This window comes from Erigeron canadensis, chromosome 3 (assembly GCF_010389155.1).
Source record: "Erigeron canadensis isolate Cc75 chromosome 3, C_canadensis_v1, whole genome shotgun sequence".
NCBI classification, from domain to species: Eukaryota; Viridiplantae; Streptophyta; class Magnoliopsida; order Asterales; family Asteraceae; genus Erigeron; species Erigeron canadensis.
The window spans coordinates 24,913,268-24,932,873 of record NC_057763.1 but is presented as its reverse complement, the minus strand read 5'-3'; the positions used below and the strand labels follow the sequence as shown (position 1 = coordinate 24,932,873).

The following is a 19,606-nucleotide window of genomic DNA, read 5'->3' as shown; positions in this document are numbered from 1 at the left end:
AAATTAGAAATCAAGTACATTAAATCCCTATGACCAATATCACAATTTAATCAATACGAAAACTAAAGAATGAGACATATGAAAGTTAACTCCATATAAATATTGATTCCAGTTTACCTTTTTTTCAATTTTAGTTAAATAAAAAATTTGCAGTTTGTTATATCTAGACTTGCCACAAACACAAACAACAATTTTAGATTAAACGATTTAGAGTTAAGCTCAACAAAAAGAGAAACAAAAATTGTACTATATATAATTTGAAAAAAAAATAAAAAAAATATAGGAGTGGTGGTTAATAGAATTATGGTGGCTACTGTTGTGTACTATATTTGGCAAGAAAGAAATGTTAGGATTTTCAAGGATCAAAAGAGAAATAAGGAGAATTTATACCATCTTATATGGGACACTGTTAGAATCCAATTAATGTCAATTAAAGTGAAGAAAACTAGCAATGTGGTGAGAATTGCATAAATGTGGGAACTGCAATGGATGAGTAATTCTTTGAGAGCTATTTGATGCTTGTTGTTGTGTTTTGGGTATAGATTTTGCAGACATCATGTTGATTGCACTTGCGTATAAAAATAGTAAGTTATGCAAGATGAGACTACTTGGTCTTATACTGATGCAGTCATGTTTGAGGATACTGAATTAGGAAGGAATTGAGTGAAATACAGTGCTCTTAGAATGGTTGAAGAATGTGGTAGTATTTGGCTTGTTTAGTTTGTTCTGTTTGTTTTCTTTTTTTTTGTTGTAGTTTAGTATTGAGTCTGATGCATTCTGGAAGTATGTACTTGCTGCTGTCCAAGATACATATATATGTAAATGTGTACATATTTTTTGGATAGTAATAAAATTCACAAGTTCACAAAAATAATAATAATTTGAAAAATACATACCAATTCATCAACAAAGATCATTTCTAGTGTTTTGATTTTCTTCGGGTTGTTCCACTCTGAAACAGTCCATACATACACAACACAGAGTCGTAGATGATGGTTAACATGTGCTTGCTTAAGATTTTCAAACTGAACTGATGTGGTATTATTTTTTGTTGTTGAAGTAGAAGAAGTCATAATGAACAAACAACAAATTAAATTAAAAGAGATATAATAATAATAATAATAATTTAAGTTCATAATATATTGAATTTCATAAAAGTGGTGATCTTTAAAAATTAAAAACATGTTACTTGATATAGGAAGAGGTCGAATCTTTTGGTAGTCGACTTTTTTTTCCTATGTTGTATATATATATATATATAGAGAGAGAGAGAGAGAGAGAGATAATAAAATAATAATAATTTTTTAGAGTCTTTTTTTTAATAATATAAAGGTCATCCTTAATAAATATAAATATTAAATAAATATTAAAAACTAAAGAATTAAAAAGGAGAGAGGATTAGGCTTTAGGAGAAGGATTAAGAGTGCTAAGTGTACCCCCAGTCTCAAAATATATTAATCAAAGCTAAAAAGTTAGAATTCAAGTATATTAAATCTCTATGACCAATATCACAATTTTAATCAATACGAAACTAAAGAAAGAAACATATGAAAATTAATTCCATATATATATTGATTCCAGTTTACCTTTTTTTTTCAACTTTAGTTAAATAAAAAATTTGCAGTTTGTTATATCTAAACTTACTATAAACACAAACAACAATTAGACTAAACAATTTAGAGTTAAGCTCAACAAAAAGAGAAACAAAAAGTGTATAATATATGATTTGAAAAATACATATCAATTCATCAACAAAGACCATCTCAAACGTTATGATTTTCTTCATGTTGTTTCACTCTGAAATAGTCCATACATGCACAACATGAAGTCGTACATGATGATTAACATGTGTTGGCTTAACATCTTCAAGACGAACTAATGTGGTCTTATTTTTTTTTTTTTGTTAAATAAGAAACAATAATGAACCTATTATGAATAACAAACTAAATTAAAAGAGATATAATAATAATAATAATAATAATAATAATAATAATAATAATAATAATAATAATAACAATAATTATAATAATAATAATTTAAGTTCATAAGATATTGAATTTCATAAAAATGATGATCTTTAAAAATTAATAACATGTTACCTGGTATAGAAGGAGGTCGAACCTTTTGGTAGTCGACTTTTTTTTTTGTAATATGTGAGGATTCTTTCTTAGGTTATATATATATATATATATATAATATAATTTGGTTTTATACTTATTCGTACAGTTGTAATAAAGCATAAACAATTAATTAAACACAATATATATTATAATAATATAAGTTTTTTTTCTCCATAATCATAATCATCAAACAAGAATACAAATTTGCGTACATAACGTATACATCAATATCTATCATAAAGAGTATTATTTGGAATTTTATCAAAATATATATGCCTTATAAAGGTGGCCGGGCCTTTAGATTTACTAAAAAAGATATTTAAAAAATAGAGGATTAATGAAAAGAGAGTTTTAAGCTAAAGGAGGGAGATTAGGAGTGTTAAGTATATCCCGAACTCCTTCTTTTAATTATATTATTATTATTATATTATAGATAGATAGATAGATTTGTCCTCACGTTGAAAAATTTTGCTGGCTCCGGTTTCTATATATTATGTAGTGCATTTTTAACCATCAAAAATCTTTTTAAAAACTCTAAGCGGAAAACGATCCAAATTTTTAGTCATCTTAAAGCCTAACCCTTGATCCACTATATCGATCACTTTCCATATCTAGTCATCAAATGCTTCTTCACATACCATCGATTTCATTCTATATTTATTTTAACTTACAACTTCGGATCACATTTATTTTAGCCCCTAAATTCTTGCATACCCATCACGAAATTAAATTATCTCCATTTAATTATTTTTTGCCATAACTTGTCACGTTTATTTTGCTTCATATTCACGTTTTTACAGCTCTTAATTTGCATGCCTTTACAAATCTAAGCAAAACAGTCATCTTTTCCTTTCTTTTTTACCCTTTTTTATTGCTTAATTTAAGTTCCACTTTCATATCCATATCTTCATTAATCACATCATTTCATAACTTCATCACATCTTTACTCCCAAAGTTTCATTAGTTCAATGTACATGATATTTATTATTTAAGGTGACAAAAACATTTAATTTATGTGCATATATAGTATTTATATTTATATCTTTATCATTAAGGTGTATTAGTAATAGTAATATAGTATAAGATGATGAAAAGATCATGTTTTCCAAAGTATAGATTAGGAAGAATTTTAGGCATAGTTCAGATTGTACTTGGAGTTTTGGTTATAGTAGTAAGTCTTTCGAGTTTGTTTAGGTTCTACTCAGCTGGTTTTTTCATGCATAATGAGGATATATGCAAGCATTTTTATGGAGTTAAAGATGATTATGAAGGTTTTGATGTTGTGTCACTTTCGTATCGAGTCAATGAAGTGCTAGATAAAATGCTTAGTTTACAAGAACAGCTTGAATCGAGGGTGCAAAAGTTGGAGAAGTCGAAAGATTTGAGTACAAGTAATGTTTCGACGTTGGAGTTTAAGAAGTTTATTGAAGAAGAGGTGATTCAACCTCTTTATAGTGCTCATATCTCTCTAAGGCAAATTCGGTTGCCTAGAGTTGAAAATGGGACAATGAACGAAGATCCGTTTATTAATACTTTTGTTACGGAGGAAATAAGGAAGTATATAACCCCGAAAGAGAATAGGATTGGGAAAAAGAATATATATGGGAGCGAGAAGATTTATAATACGATTGGGCATGGGTGTGTATCGATGAAGAAAGAGCTTCAAGAATATATGGATTATGACATTGGTTCGTTTTGTAAAGATGATTGGAATGTGGCTCAGAATCTTATGATTAAGGGGTGTGATCCTTTGCCAAGAAGAAGGTGTCTCACTAGAGCTTCAAAGCTTTACCAAAAGCCTTACCCGATTAATGAATCTTTATGGAGGATACCGGATGGAAGAAACGTGAGGTGGAGTAACTATTTGTGTAGAAACTTTGAGTGCTTGATGAGCAAGAATCCGAAAAGGGGTTACTCTAAATGCATAAGTTGTTTTGAAATGGAGAAAGAAAAGCTTAAATGGGTAACAAACACATCTTTATCAACCGATTTCTTGATTAAAGACGCTTTAGGTGTTAAGCCAGGGGAGATACGCATAGGGCTTGATTTTGGTATAGGTACAGGCACATTTGCAGCCAGAATGAGAGAGCATAATGTGACTATAGTCACGACCGCTCTAAATCTTGGAGCTCCGTTCAATGAAATGATCGCCCTCAGAGGTTTGCTTCCGTTATATGTAACATTGAATCAACGGTTGCCATTTTTTGATAACACCATGGATTTGATTCACACAACGGGGTTCATGGACGGGTGGATTGATTTACAACTAATGGATTTTATTTTGTTTGACTGGGATAGGATCTTGAGGCCGGGCGGGTTGTTGTGGATTGATAAATTCTTTTGCAATAGGAAGGATTTGGATGATTATATGTATATGTTTCTACAATTTAGGTACAAGAAGCACAAATGGGCTATATCTCCAAAGTCTAAAGATGAAGTTTTTCTTTCTGCTTTGCTTGAGAAACCTCCTAGATCCTTATGATAAACGGTGTTCTGTTTTTTTTTTTTTTTGAACAGCAGTGTTCTGGTTTATTATTTTGTTAATCGCTTGATATCAAATTGTTAGTGTTGTTATTTTATATACTAATACTGATTCTGTTTGTAGCTTAATTATACATAAATATAATCTCAATGAAGTTGAAAAAGTATCTGTTTTGGATATGACTTTACTAATTGTAGCTTTTTAAGTCGAAATTAATTAGTAAACTTGTTGATCTTCTTAATGTGGTTAACATTGTTGCTCGTTGTTTAGCCTTTCATACGCCCATAATTAAGCAAGCAAAATGAAATTAGATATTTATTATAAGATAAGAATTGCACCATATCTTCTTAATATAAACGTCGTTTACAATAGTCACTTCAGATTCTAATTCTCTACATCTTTGATAGAAAAGGACAAATTAATTTCACAACTTTTAAGTTGAGATTGTAGTTGATCAAAAGATTAACATGGTTTGTAAAAATATTAACCAAAGGGTTTTCGCCTAACTCTATCGAAGTTAATCTGTCAATCAGAATGTTGTAAATTCTAGTCTCTCATGATAGACGACAAACATGGTCCCGCGCAATGCGGCGGCGGCGGTGGGGAAGGCGGTCTAGTGGTGTCGATGATGGTACTATTGGTAGTGGTGCCGGTGATGTAATTGTGATAGTGGAAAATTTTAGAAGATAAAGACTTAAAGAGTTAATTATTAAAATAAAGGTTTAGAGTGTAAATTATAATTCATTAAGGACAAAATATAAAAAAGTCAAGGGTAATTTTGATAATTCAAAGATACGTTACCTAAAATAAAAAAAAATGTCATTTCTTTTATAAGAGTTCAGATATATGTAAATAATTGTAGACTTCACACGGAATATTCGTCCTTTTAAAGAAAGTATGTAGTAATGTTACTTCACCCGATGGATGACTACAACATTTGTAGTAACTAATATAATGAACTCTGTTTTAATTTCCTTTATACAGTGTAGTAAAAATTTTTATTTTATATACGAGTAATAAAATAATAATATAATAATAATTGGATATATAAAATGAAGTGCAAGTGCTAATTGATCAAATCGTTCCTACCTTATTTGACGCCTGTTAAAAGTTAAAAGTGTTGACTGCGTTGTGACCCCATCATTATTATGATCAAGTGAGAGGCAGGGAGCCTAACTTAGATGTTGTTTAGACTTTAGATCCCACATCTTGCCCCTTACACGAATTATGTTGACTTTGAAAACTCATCTGTTGTATATATTTTTCCTATCAATTGGATTCCACAACCTCTTCATTTTATTTAAGAATAGAAATGAATGATTTGTTTTATAAACTTGCCTCAAGTTATATATTACCCTACACGGCTACACACATGAGTTATTCCGTTTATTTAATCACATATATATAGGTTTTTGGTAGTTACAGAAAATCTTAAAGGATCTTTCAACAACCAAATGTTTGTGATTGGATAAGTCTGTTTTTTTCTTTATTCGGATGGTAAATAATTTATTGGAACATGGATGGAGTGTATATCCAAAGTTCCAAACCCATATTTGAATTGATATTGAGATGCTTATACAGTCATGAGCATCTATCTGTTACATGGTGATCTCATAGATAATTAAACGAATACAAAAGAAAAAATACTCGATTACAATTTTTTAAAAAAACTATTTCAAAACCGAATCTTACTAATCTTTTAATCAACCAAACACACCCTCATTAACAAAAGTGATCTTAAATGTCTGGTAATAATAATAGATTCATTATTCATTGTCCCAAGTAATGGATCTACTTACTTAGAGATGCAATTTAGCCTCTTCTAATCTGATTGTTACTGAGACAATCCAGGAATAAATTTGTTGATAAAATGTTACATTATCGTCTCAGATATTCAAACTTAAGATATAAACGAGAATGGAAAAACAATTGCAGGCATAGTTGAAAGATGGCACCACAAATAAGATGGATGAAACCAAAAAAGGTCGGGACAAACACAAGACAATTAAACTGATCTAAAAGAAGATAACAGAATATCAGGAGGAAAATAACAGATCAAAATACGACTTAAATGAACGCCACATATTACACATCTCTGATTAAAGGTATACCTTTGATCTAAAAGAAAAACTATACTTCATTATACGCAGTTTAACAAACTACTGAACTGATCTAAAAGAGAAACTATAATTCATTAATCGTTATATGCAGTTTAACAAACTACTGAACTAGTAGATGCCCATACACATGTTGCAAATGCATGATTGTATAGAAGAAAGTATATAATCGGTACACCTCAAACTGCTAAATTGTTGATTACAAAATAGCACTTGTGGGCAATTTCCTAAAGCTCAAGTTAAATCATATCCACAACTTGGCTTCTATATAACAATTATTAGAGAAATCGAGCATACCCCAAAATATAGAAGTAATAATAATAACAGAGGAGGTACATGGTAGGAAGCTGGAAACTTGCCTATGATGGGACAAGAGCAAGTATCTGAGTTTTAACTCTTCCCATGCACATTTGTATTTCTCTAAATATTGGAAGGTTTTGAGGACATTGTGGATGCAAATTTGCAAATGCAGAATCTAGCATCTGAACCACATCCGCTGGTGGGTACTGTCGTTCGGTACACATCTACAAAATCATTTACAAAAGAAAGTCAGTTTAGACACTAGACTCATAATAAGACGACAAACGGACAGTTGGGTAAACATGTCAAAACAGGTCATTTACTATAGGGTCAGGTCAGATCAGGTAAGATTGACCTTATATAAATTAGGTCCCTTTTTAAGATAAATAATTAGTGTCAAATATTTTACAGATAGATATATTATATAAATAATAATAACATAGCTTTCCGAATAAGATGATCTGACCCATTTGTCTAAGATGATCTGACCCTTTTTAAGAAAATTCTATGCATTATAAATACATTTTTTTAAAGGCACATTATATATACTATAGACGACAACCCATTTGACTAGGTTCTTACTAAGCAAACTCCTTATTTTACGCGACGAACCCGTTAGGAGTTAAACATAACCTAAATCGACATATTAACTCTACTATACATGAAAACATATTTGCAAACCTGAATCATATGATATGTGGCAACGCAGGAGACGATAAGCTCAAACGGGATGGTTGCATCAGTATCACTAGAATCATGCAGTAACTTGGAATCTGATGCTTGATTGCTTAATGAAGGGTCCACTGCCGAATTCAGCTTGTGCTTAAATACACCCCCATTCGCTTGCTCCGAAGATCGGATCGTTGATGACCCATATTCAATTGGGCATCTTTTAGCAAGAGAATCCAAAACTGTTGCAACAGTTGAACGGACATTCTGCTCTACCTTTATTTTAGACATTGCCTGACACAAAGATCAAATTAAAACTAAATCAGCCTCCAGCCCTATGGACTTACAAATGGAAAGTTGGGAGTTGATGACTTCCAAGTGTAGAGGTGACAACCTAACTGGGTCAGTTAACAGGTCAAAAACAGTCTGGTTTAAAAAGGGTGATTTGACTAGGTCGGGCAAAAGGTTAAAGCGGCTTTCATTTGAGCCGGGTTTTTAAGTGCAGGTAGAATGTGCCCGTCGAACTGGGTTGCCCACAAACGCTTTTTTTATCAACTTCCTTAAAAATTAAAAATAATAAATGCCTCTACCGTATTGAGCGGGTAAACTATAGAGGGATGTAAAAATAATGTTGCCATGTACCTAAGCTTAGGTATAGAAACCCCCACATCTTAATATTTTAATTCATAAAAGACATGGGGGCCCAATCATTTATTCATTAAAAAATTAGTATGTTAGGGGTTCTATACCTAAGCTTAGGTACATGAGAAGTTGAGAACCACACATTCACTTTTCTCATATATATATATATGAAGCGTTTGCATGTTGTCTTGAAATTTGAAACATAAGCACACCAAAATTACCAAGTTTCCCTTCACATAACATTTTTTTATATGGTAATTTCATTCATATTCAAGTATTCAACAAAGTCAACCTTAATTAATTTGTTAACAAAAAAACACAATTTTCTTAAGATAGTCAAATTGAAAGTTAAAGACTTTATTACACCACCACCACTGACCACCATCCATACCGGGCTGTCGGTAAAGCCAAGCGCCGTCACCCATAGCTGTGTCTCTTTCTTAAAATCATTTTATTTTATTTTTAAGTTCATAAGACTGAGAAAATATCCACCTCCACACAATGCGTGGGTATATTTTTAGTGTTTCCAAAAACAGAACTATTCCAGTACTGATCAAAATCATTAAAGAGAAACAGTTTAGGAGGCTGTATGCACTGATACTAGACTTTAGGCAACTTTCAACATTTTTACACCTTCAACTCAATTGACCCAGTCCTCTTTAAGCTATTTCACCCATAGGAGAGAAAATACAACCCGTCAAGCCATTCGTATTCGTAACTGGTCGAGATATTTTAATCCATTTAATCGCAAAGTGAGATTCATATATTGTATGCATTACCACCCTATTAATGTAGTAGAGTTTGTTATAGATAGAAGATACCTGCATGGCAGTATGTACAAGTTTATGTGCTTCAAGTCTTGAATTATTCACAATTTCGACAACATTTGATGCTAACTGATTATTTGATGGAGCGTTGTCAGCAGGACCAGCAGGGCTGACAATGTCACTCGAACTAGATTGAGGTTTCTGCGAAGGAGGCAAAGGGTTTCCTAGGTATGTGTTACGTTGTCTCAAATTAACAAGAGCAGAAGTAACCTGAAAAGAAAATGTTAAGAACTTCTGTTAGTGAAAAAAGGGATATAATATAAGTGAATAATACATGTAAACAGAATCTAATTAAAGTCGGATAATATGCCTGGTCACTGGCTTCCTTGAGCTGCAATAGTACCATTGCATAGTCCTTTTTGAAGCTTTCAGATACCTTTAAATCGATGCCTGTCTCATTTTTGTGACTCATTAGACCGTCATTTACAAGCTTAAGCTCTGTCAATATTGCTTCCTGAAATTCATATGAAAACCCTTCAGTCCATATGTCAACTATCTACCAATAAACTAAAACAGGATTACGGTATTGTTTAAATGACAAATGGCGTATTACTTGAGTGACAAGTGTCCCTTTTAATATTCTTAATTAAATCAAATTAAAATCCTAATTAAATTCTACTTACCTTTTAAATTATAATTGTTAAAATATATTTGTATATATCGGATATATATCCACTCTTTATATATTATATCAAATAACTTCCAATCCAATTCCAAATAAAAAAAAAGTGCCGCTCCAAAATATTTTCGCTTATCAAACCCTCTCCAAAAAAAAATTATGATTTGGGACTTCATATATTTAAAAAAAATATTATTCATAACCACCTATTTTTAATACGTACATATCCATTAATGTAAAAAGATAAAGTTTAATAAACATGGATTTATTATCAAACATGAACATAAAAACTCCATAATTGTTTGTATCTGAGAGTTTAATATTTCTATCATTTATTAACTCAATATGAATTAACTCATTAATGTTTTAAGACATAAGACATAACGAAAATAAAAACAGAATAGAAATTGTATCTACTTTTAGTAGTTTTTATATTTTATTTACTTTATGTTTAAACTTTTATTATATGGATAATAACATAGTAATATTAATATTGCTAGCTTTCAATCTTAATCTTAACATTATCTTCTTATAGATGAGGCTTCTTTGTATTAAATATTGTTATATTTATTATAATTAATCTTTCTAATATTTCATTCTAAAAATCTACTTAATAATATAATCAAGAAACATGGTATTATTAAAAGATAAATTAGAAGAAAAACTAATGAATTACATTTGATATGAGATAGAGAAATTAATCTTAAATACTGTAAGTGAATTACAACTTTTAAGACTAATAAGTTGATTGCAAATATGATTACATGTAAAACATTTGAACTTATTCAATGTTTTACTTTTCTTAAGTAACTTTTTTTTAAATTTATTGACATTTTTGTTTGTATAAGTCTATCAAAACTTCTTTTGTAAACCATCAAAACCTTTTTCTATAAGGTTAGATAACTTAAAACTTTGATATGATACCTACACCATTCAAATTAATTTGCCTAGATTACATTCACACTATATATTTTCAGTTTTTTTATATCATACAAAAATTATCATTTACAATATATATATATATAACAAATCCGTACATCGTACGGGTATTAGGACTAGTATGAATTAATATACACATAGACATTAAATACGTTTCAGGTTAAAAGAGAGCCAGAATGAACTCGATAGAGAAGATATATGACAGAAATATTACCTTTTTATCGAGAGCACGAGTAAGCTCTGAAAGAGCACGTATATCAGTTTCTCTCGACTGCATTTGAGAGACTGAACCAGGAGGAGCATAAGTTGCATGCTGTGCAATAAAACTTTCTGCAGCTCTAACAGGTGCACCAGAACCAATATGTCCCTGTACAAAGATTAATGTTTAGCCTATATACATTGATAGGCTTAACTAGATAAAACATTTAAAAATCATTCAGAGAGTCAATCCCTATAATCTTTTCAGCGTCCATCACTAGATATACTTGTGAGTAAAATAATCATCCAGCCAGCAGACAACAATATTTACGAAAGCAGATGCAACGTGATCATTTAGCAAAAAAAGACAATGTTTTTGTTACAACTAACCACTCGATTATTTCCCAAAGGGATCACAGGGCTCTGTTCAAGATGGTCACGCGAGCTCTGCAACACCAATAAACCGGTAGCTGATTGTGGCAACCTTTTCTCTTCAGAGTTCATAGAAAACCTATATAGTGCACTGTTCTCTCTCCTCAGAGCTTCAGGCATATTTTCGAGCGGATTTAAGGGCATACAATCAATATCCTATCATGAAACGTTAACAGAACTATTAGAAAAAAAAGTATACACAGTGTCGAGATATACAAAGAACAGCGCATTTCATAATAGTACTGTTATGCGATTTATGCACCCTACCTTGACAAATGCCACCCCTATATCAGGGCGATCAAACTGAATCCTACACTTGTCATGATCAACATTTAGTACACATCCATCATAAACTTCTCTAAATTCTGGATGAATGGCAATCACTCGTTGCCCTACTGCCAATGGGCGAGCCAAGTCTGTTGGTAGCCCTTCCCGCGTACCACTTCGAAGCTCGGTATAATGTTTCCTTACAGAATCCCGATATTGCCAAAGTTTTTCCCTTTCTTCGCGCAAGAAATTTCTTGAAAACCTCCGGGGCTTCCCCAAGGAACTGAGAACAATGAGTATGAACATCAAGCTATAAGAAAAACAACTTCAACCAGAACTAATATATGCTTAAATACAATAAGACAAGGTACCTTCTTATGACACCCCACTCGACTTTTGTTAGTCTTGGAATATGCCCTAATCCAACGTGATGCAAGTACTCCACAAATTCCCTTTTAGCAAACCAGGGATAGTCAATTGCACTATAGAACCACTCATAGGTAGACCATCTACGTACCATAGGAGATGAGAGATGACGCAAAGCCTTATCCTGCAACCCTTATATTAGCTTAAAATGCTCTCAACAAAGACAACAATAAAAAGAATAACAAGTGGTGACATTATTAGCAGGTCGGAGAATGCATCAAAAGTGTTGAGTCGATTAGATTAACATATTATCAAATTTATCCATTTTATTTCCTATAGAGAGAAAAATTTGATAACCATGTCCCCAAAATCAATAAACATAAGGTAAATAATTTAACTCATTAAAAGAAGAGATTTAGTAGGTCATGCAATAGAAATACACTTTAGCCAACTTTCGACCAAGTTGACCCAATTTGTATTTATCCTTACTTTTATATGACCTGTTTAAGATAGATCATAAACCCAAATCGACTCATTCGTAAGTAAATGAGTTATAATTGCCACCTCTAGCTATATTAAAAAAATTAAAAAAAAAATTAAGGAGCTGAATAAAAACCTTCAAGTGGTGGGCCCCTTCCTGGGGTCTGGTCTTTTTATTTGGTTGATCTTTCACATTGACCTTTGCTGATTTCATCTCCTCGTGGTTAGTTAACCTATTTGGAATCACTTTACGCTTATTTCTTCTTTTAGATGGCAGCTCGACACCATCAGAAGTCGGAATCAGGGCTGTCGATATTGCTGAGTCAGCTCCTGTCCTTGACGTATTACTATTTGAAGAAGAATATTCAACAAGTCTTGTAGATTTATAACTTTTTGAAGGAGCATTATCTTCACTGGCAAATATGACTTTATTTTCAATTTTTTCTTCTTCATCAAGGACCTAAATTATGTCCAAAAAATATAAACGACTCATTAGGTGATCTATATAGTTGACTAGTAACAGATGAACAAGACAAACACATAAACAGTTTAAGGACAACAAAGAAAAAAAGGATTAAAGAAAAAAATGGATGACAGTATATTCCCCCCTTCTTGAAACTTACGTCAAATGACGATGACTTGTTTTTCCTTTTCCATGATTTATTGGTAGACTGGTTCAGTTGCTTTCCTTCAGATAAAGCCTTGTAATCAACTTTTGATTCCCTTCCTGATTTAGACCTTCCAGATTTAGAAACATCAGATCTGGGGAACTCATTTAATCCTTTATCTTTGTCAGCTGACACTTTAGTTTTGTATCTCCTATGAACAGTAGGTGGCTTATCCTCTTTCAGTGCAGGTGAATCTGCACACAGCAATTGCAATTGTACGATTCATCAGACTAAGATACTTGACATCAACAAAAAGATCATATATACAGAACCATCATGCACTAGTATGTGACACAAGAAAAAAACCAAAAAAATAATAGAGCTATAAATAACATATCGCAAGCATTGGAACAAGTAAGCCAGTGTGCTGGCATCATTTTTTGAGATATATGATATATCAAGAATTATGTTTGAAGATGATATCATCCGAATTTCAGAGGAAGTCAAACAAACTAAGAAATAAAGGTGAGAAGAGAAATGCTATAGAAGTTAAAAATGGTTCTTAAGTGTTGAGCTCATTCAAATAATCCCTTGTTTAACTTTCAAGCTAACGCAACTACATGACTTAGTACCAGGTAGGTAGCTAAATGCTATTGAAGTAAAGATGAAAAGAAACATATGATGAATAGAAAAGGGAGGTGATATTAGTACCATAATATTTGATAAAATTACCATACAGTATAATCTTTACAGCACGCTGTACAAGCATATATTGCATGGCTGTGATAAGTTAATAAACTTACATGGTACTAATATCAATTCCCAATAGAAAAACATGATAGAATGACTGTACATTCATGATGGATATAATATCCAGCAAACTAAAAATTTAAAAACTACCACTTCAGTAAATTCCATATGGAACAGATGAGTTGACCATATCTAGCAACTAATCAAGAATAACAAAGGTCACACCAAAGCTGATACTAAAGTTGTACTGCAGTAATAGTCTGATTTATGGATGTTTGAGTGTCGTGGAAAAATCAGATTGATTAAGGACTTCATAGGTAAAATGACCAAAATGGATATTCTTATATATAGTTATATGGACGATTTATCAACTAGAAAATATATACATTAATAAACTACTAAAGAATTTACGCAAGCACATGTTTCACTTGCAAAGAATAGCCGATAAAATCAATGAAAGTTAGCAAGTCTGGTTGTCATCTTTCCAAACACATAGCAAGGGGATCGACAGAAGCAAACTACTCCTTATCTTACTAGTAAACCTAAAAATATAAATACTCAAAGAACAAAAGCCTATAAGAATGATATATTTACCAGATTGTATCATCAGCGACAAGTTGGCCAACGTTTCCAGCGCGTCCAAGCCAGAACTTTCATCTGCGCAGAAGAAGGGACATAAAAGTTAGGAGCTGATCCTTATATAAACACCCAGATAACACTTAAGATCTTCTGGTATCACCAAAAATTGTGAGATGAGTAATTAATTATAGATGACACCCTTAACTTTCTGAATATCATATGTAACCTATTATATGTACCTCTAAAGAAAAGTTTTTTATTCCTTTTTCTTTTGCCCTGCGAAGAAGATTGCTCAATATTTACATCTGTAAGCTCAATACCGACAGCAAGTCCTTCTCCCGTACCACTGCATGCTTCCCCGCCATCATCAAATTCATTATCATCTCTTTGCCCATAGAACTTTCTCCCTTTTTGGTAAACTTCTCCACCAACATTATCAGCTCCTCCACTTCCTGAGCTGCCCTCAAAACCGTCTTCATCAATCAGATTACCATGAAGCTTGGATCTTGCTGTGTCCAACTATAAATGGCATATATGTAATAGCTAATAAGTAAGAGCGGATAACCGTTCTAAAAAAACTAAAGGTGGATAACTATCTAAGAGACTAAGAGACTTAATTTTTCTAGGGAATAAAGATAAAAAAAAAATGAATCATTACAATTTTTAGCCTGCCCTTTGGGGGTGTTGTTTTCATGTGGTATGGTGATTGAGAAACTTGTGGGGAGCCTCCTCTTTGTAAAGCCTCTGTTAATGCCAATGCAGCACCATGTGCCACTTCGTCAACCTCTCGCTTTTGGCTTTTTTTGTACGGTGAGACCGGGTTTCCATTAATTTCTTTTCTAGATAAATGGCTAACAGGAAAGCGAGGAGTCCTTTTCCGAACAGTACATCCTATGTTTATTTCAAACAATTAGACATTAAGTCAACCAGACAAAATAGTTATTGGTCATTTAAATAAGAACATTATACTCCATTACAAATAGTAAGACAAGAGTTTACCATCGGATTCTCTTATCTTCAGTGGTGGCAAATGTCTGTCACTTGAAGAAACTAGCCTCGATTGCTTTTGATCTTCCCCTCCATTTTGTTGTAACAATCTGTGAGTACGTTTTTTAGGCTTTTGAACTGGTTTTGGGAAATCATTGGCCTCTTTATCATTATCACTTCCTTCCTGTTATTAGTGAAACTGGTATGTTAGCAACATCTGTTGACTCAATGACAGCATATTAATGATTACAATTACAATAACAAGAAACAATCAAGTCTGTTCATGATGGCATAAAAAACTGGAAGAGCATACATTTGGCCCAGAAAAATACAGTACTACAATATTGAGGTTTGCAAAACCATTAATTAGATTTCCAAAGTAAGAGGAATAGAATTACTTCTCGTGTTAATACAAAACAAAAAAGCAATGCAAATTCCCTGTATTGAACAATTACAAAGTATATTTTCATCAAAACGAAAATTAAGAAACATAATCAATTATATATTAAGTAATAAATGATCACCATGGCATTATAATGGTCAGACACCATAGCAACGAACCCAACCACAGAAGCTGTTCCCTCCGGCAAGGATAAATATGCCTGTAAATCGAAAATGAAATATGGTTAATCCTCAAACCAAGAATCCAATATTAACATAACAATCAAACTAAACTCCTCAAGGTTTCCAAATAAAGGAGAAAAAGATTTCACAAAAAATCATATTTATCAGTTGTAATCAGGCACGTAAGATACATGGCTGATCTATGTTTTCTGTCTTATTAGCATAGGGAAAGGGAGTTCTATAAAGTCTATTTCTTTATCAGCCAATGATAAAGTTAAGATTTAACCATACTTGAAATTCATTTCTTATATTCAACAGAATGCAAAAGATTGTCCTTTCATAAGAATTGCACACGCTTGCATTATAATTTATTACCCTATTCATTGTGTACAGAGCCTCGGCCATTTCTGAGTTCCTTGTACGCACCACAGAAGCCACCTAATTTTAACATAAGAAACTCATACACATTAGCCAATCCGATACCAAGGTATAGAGATAAACATAGTTGGCTATGATGATGATGTTGAAGATCCACATACCTTCTTCCAGTCTTTACCATACTTCCTATAAGCTTTATAGAAGCGTTCAACCTCTTCATCGGTCCATGGAGATCCTAACATGTCAGAAAGCTTCCTCTTCTGCAAAAACAAATTCCGTAATCAGACAAAGTTACTAGATTTTCTTGCCGAAATATTTTTACCACAATCCGTATATCTTTTACCACATACTTTCATTTGTCCCATTGTGACACAACTTACTTATTTACATCTTATTTCACCACCGTACTTTTAAAAGTTGTCCCCTTTTAACCATCTTATAACCCGAAATCCACATGACATAATCGAAGCATTCGAACACAATCTTTTACCATACAGAAATACAATATCCTTTTTCAGATATCAAACAGTAAAAAAATTTCAAAACTTTGAACCACCATTCCAGTAAACCAACACTCAATTCAAATTCAAATTCAAAATACACACACACACACACACACACACACACACACACATATATATATATATATATATCTCACCTGTTGTCCGGATTTTTTGACAGAAATTTTACTTGGAGAAACATCAACATAATCCGCATACCGCTTATTCACACTTCTCGACTTTCTCGTTGGAGCCATTTCCAAAACCTTAACACCTCTCAATCTGAAACAATAACAATAACAATATACATATATATATATATATATATATCAAATTCAAAATTTACAATGACAACTTCAAAAAAATTCAAGATTTCAAATTCAAAAGCAAAGAACAATAATTATTTCCTATTAGCATTCGAAATTTTTGAATCGAAGATAAAGTTTAGGGTTTATGACTAAGTGAAAAAAATTTGAAAAAAAAAAAGTAAAGAAATTACGATGAAATTGATGAGAAAAATTAGGGTTTAGAGATTAGATTATTGTTAATATATAAGTTAAATTGTACCTTTTTTTGTTTGTTTAATTGAGAGGAAGAAGCTTCATTAAGATTTTGTTTGTTTGATGATGATGATGCGTTTTTGAGTTTGAAAAAATTGAAATATTCTTTTTTTTTTTTTTTTCAAAAAGCTTATTAGTATTTTGTTTGGGTAAAACAGCAAATTCTTTTCAATCTTGTCCGCTTTATATATATTTTCATTCAAGTCTTTGTATTTTTTAGTAAAACCCCTTGTGAATATGTTTCTAGTGTAAACCCACCCCTTCTATCTTCTTTTCAAAAGTCGGTTTTTGTAACGAGAAAAACAACTACTCGTTTGTAAGACCAAAGCTTTTGTAAGTTTTATAAGTTTTATCGAGTTCGTATCTATTTTAGGTAAAGCATGTATATTTTTGAGTAGATTATGTAATTCAGGGGAGTTATGTATGTATATCAATTAAAGGTTTAATTTATGGGAAAAGTAAATATAAGGTTATCTCATACTCAAACTTAGGTATGGAACTCCTCACATAACAATATTTTAATATTTGTTGTATAATTAATAAAACACATGGTCCTCCATGATTTTTATGGTTAAAAAAATGGTATGTGAGAGGTTCCATACCTAAGTTTGAGTATATGACAACCTTATACTCCCTTCCCCCTTAATTTATAAAATTTTCTAATATGTTTGTACCTAAGATGGGTAATGTCATGCAGTAAGGATCATTTTCACTTTTATAAATTACCTTTATCTATCCTTTTATAATTTTGTTTTTTATTTAAATAAATTTGAGTATAAGATACGAATATAATGTAGAATAAGAAATTTTGCTAGAAATAATTTTATGGGTTTGGATATGTTTCCAAATTCAACCCCATAAAAGTGGTATACAAACTACAAAGATATGTACTCATTGCATATGGATGATTTTAGGACTACGGGCTCAGATTTCTCTACTAAAATAAACTTTTGGCTAAGTATTATAATAAAAAATAATTATATGATAGTTTAAAATAAGGACACTACAAATACAGAAATCACAATTACGTATTTGGTGGTATATAGTCAAATTTTTCTTTTTTATTTAATATTAATGTGGTATTTTCACTAGCACAACCAAATTGTTTGTGTTCATATGTCCATGGTTGATTCTAGTCAATTAAGGAATGACACATATAACTAAATCTTCTATTAGATCTCCTTACATTGGCATGACTATCTTGACCAACATCTATACAATGGTTCCAGCAGATCTAACAAATAAAGTAAAATAAATAAACATCTACATGATCACATCGATCCAAATAAGTATTGAGCCTACTAGCCTACCATCATTAAAGGAATAACAAAGTCTGAAAATGTGAAAGACATTGTTTACCAACTGAAAGTAAAAAAAAAAAAAAGAATAGATCTAGGTTAAGAATGAAGATTGGAAGGTGTTAGAAGCTCCAAAACCTCCTTGGAATCTGCAAGTCGACCTAGGCTTGATGTGGGCGGCTAGGGCTACTGAATCGGCTCTCTCCTAGGGTTTTGAGGGCTGCTTCGGTTTAAATAAGTGTTTAAGTCGGTTTGCTAAACTGGGCTTCCAAGCGGCGGTGGATGGGCTACAGGGTGATGAGCGTCCCTTTGTGATAAAAAAAACCCTAATGAAAGGCTTCATTTCTATGCTTAAATGAGTTATGATTCCGAAACTATTGGTACTTAATAAATGATGTGTTTATGCAGGTTTACAGAAGATGCCAGAGAGGGAAAATGACATCAAGTGACTCAAGAAGGAAGCCTATGAAGTTACAAGACACAAGGAAGTGATTCGGGAGCCAAACGAAGACGCACGAAGAAGAATAGCAGCCACCAGCGTCGCTGGCTAACAACCAGTGCCGTTCCCCAGATCACCAGCGCCGCTAGCCCAAAAGAGCCCAGGACCAGCGCCACTGGTCAGCCCACCAGAGTCGTTGGTCGGCCCATATCAGAAACCGACTTTTACCACTATTTAAGTCAAACTAACCCTCAAAACCCCAAGAGAGAGCCGATTCAGCAACCCTAGCCGCCCAACAACAACCCTAGATCGACTTTGCAAATTCCAAGGAGGTTTTGGAGCTTCTAACACCTTCCGATCTTCATTCTTGGTCTAGATCTGTTATCTTTTATTTACTTTTATTATCAAACAATGTCTTTCATCTTTTCAAACTTTGTTATTCCTTTAATAATGCTAGGCTAGTAGGCTGAATACTTGTTTGGATC

The 19,606-nt window shown here is 32.3% G+C and overlaps 2 protein-coding genes across 3 annotated transcripts; one reads left to right on the top strand and one right to left on the bottom strand.

Annotated features, from left to right (window-relative positions):
• The first annotated feature begins 3,207 nt into the window (after positions 1 to 3,207).
• On the top strand, positions 3,208 to 4,602 carry LOC122590567 (probable methyltransferase At1g29790). Its single transcript, XM_043762762.1, has one exon. It carries the CDS (start codon positions 3,208 to 3,210, stop codon positions 4,600 to 4,602), a length of 1,395 nt encoding a protein of 464 aa, XP_043618697.1.
• A 2,173-nt stretch (positions 4,603 to 6,775) lies between these two features.
• LOC122593432 (protein ALWAYS EARLY 3-like) lies at positions 6,776 to 17,486 on the bottom strand. Of its 2 annotated transcripts, none has more exons than XM_043765843.1 (19): positions 17,392 to 17,486; positions 16,983 to 17,106; positions 16,486 to 16,584; positions 16,322 to 16,384; positions 15,907 to 15,984; positions 15,395 to 15,566; positions 15,054 to 15,286; positions 14,635 to 14,914; positions 14,411 to 14,473; positions 13,082 to 13,320; positions 12,595 to 12,918; positions 11,984 to 12,162; positions 11,613 to 11,895; positions 11,304 to 11,501; positions 10,930 to 11,082; positions 9,468 to 9,611; positions 9,152 to 9,367; positions 7,701 to 7,982; positions 6,776 to 7,243 (listed from the first exon to the last, which is right to left on the bottom strand). In XM_043765843.1, exons 2-19 carry the CDS (start codon positions 17,079 to 17,081, stop codon positions 7,079 to 7,081), a joined length of 3,270 nt encoding a protein of 1,089 aa, XP_043621778.1. In that variant the 5' UTR covers positions 17,082 to 17,106; positions 17,392 to 17,486; the 3' UTR covers positions 6,776 to 7,078. The 2 variants fall into 2 exon arrangements, with proteins under 2 accessions (XP_043621778.1, XP_043621779.1); XM_043765844.1 differs by having other exon boundaries at positions 9,534 to 9,611.
• Between the last annotated feature and the right edge of the window lie 2,120 nt (positions 17,487 to 19,606).

Bases quoted from the DNA above. Each gene is read 5' to 3' on its own strand.
- LOC122593432 (XM_043765843.1), bottom strand. From the start codon at position 17,081: ATGGCTCCAACGAGAAAGTCGAGAAGTGTGAATAAGCGGTATGCGGAT. The intron at 15,567-15,906 runs GTGATCATTTAT...CACTAATAACAG, and splicing joins CTGACCATTATAATGCCATG to GAAGGAAGTGATAATGATAA. The intron at 14,915-15,053 runs GTAATGATTCAT...TGCCATTTATAG, and splicing joins CAAAGGGCAGGCTAAAAATT to TTGGACACAGCAAGATCCAA.
- LOC122590567 (XM_043762762.1), top strand. From the start codon at position 3,208: ATGAAAAGATCATGTTTTCCAAAGTATAGATTAGGAAGAATTTTAGGC.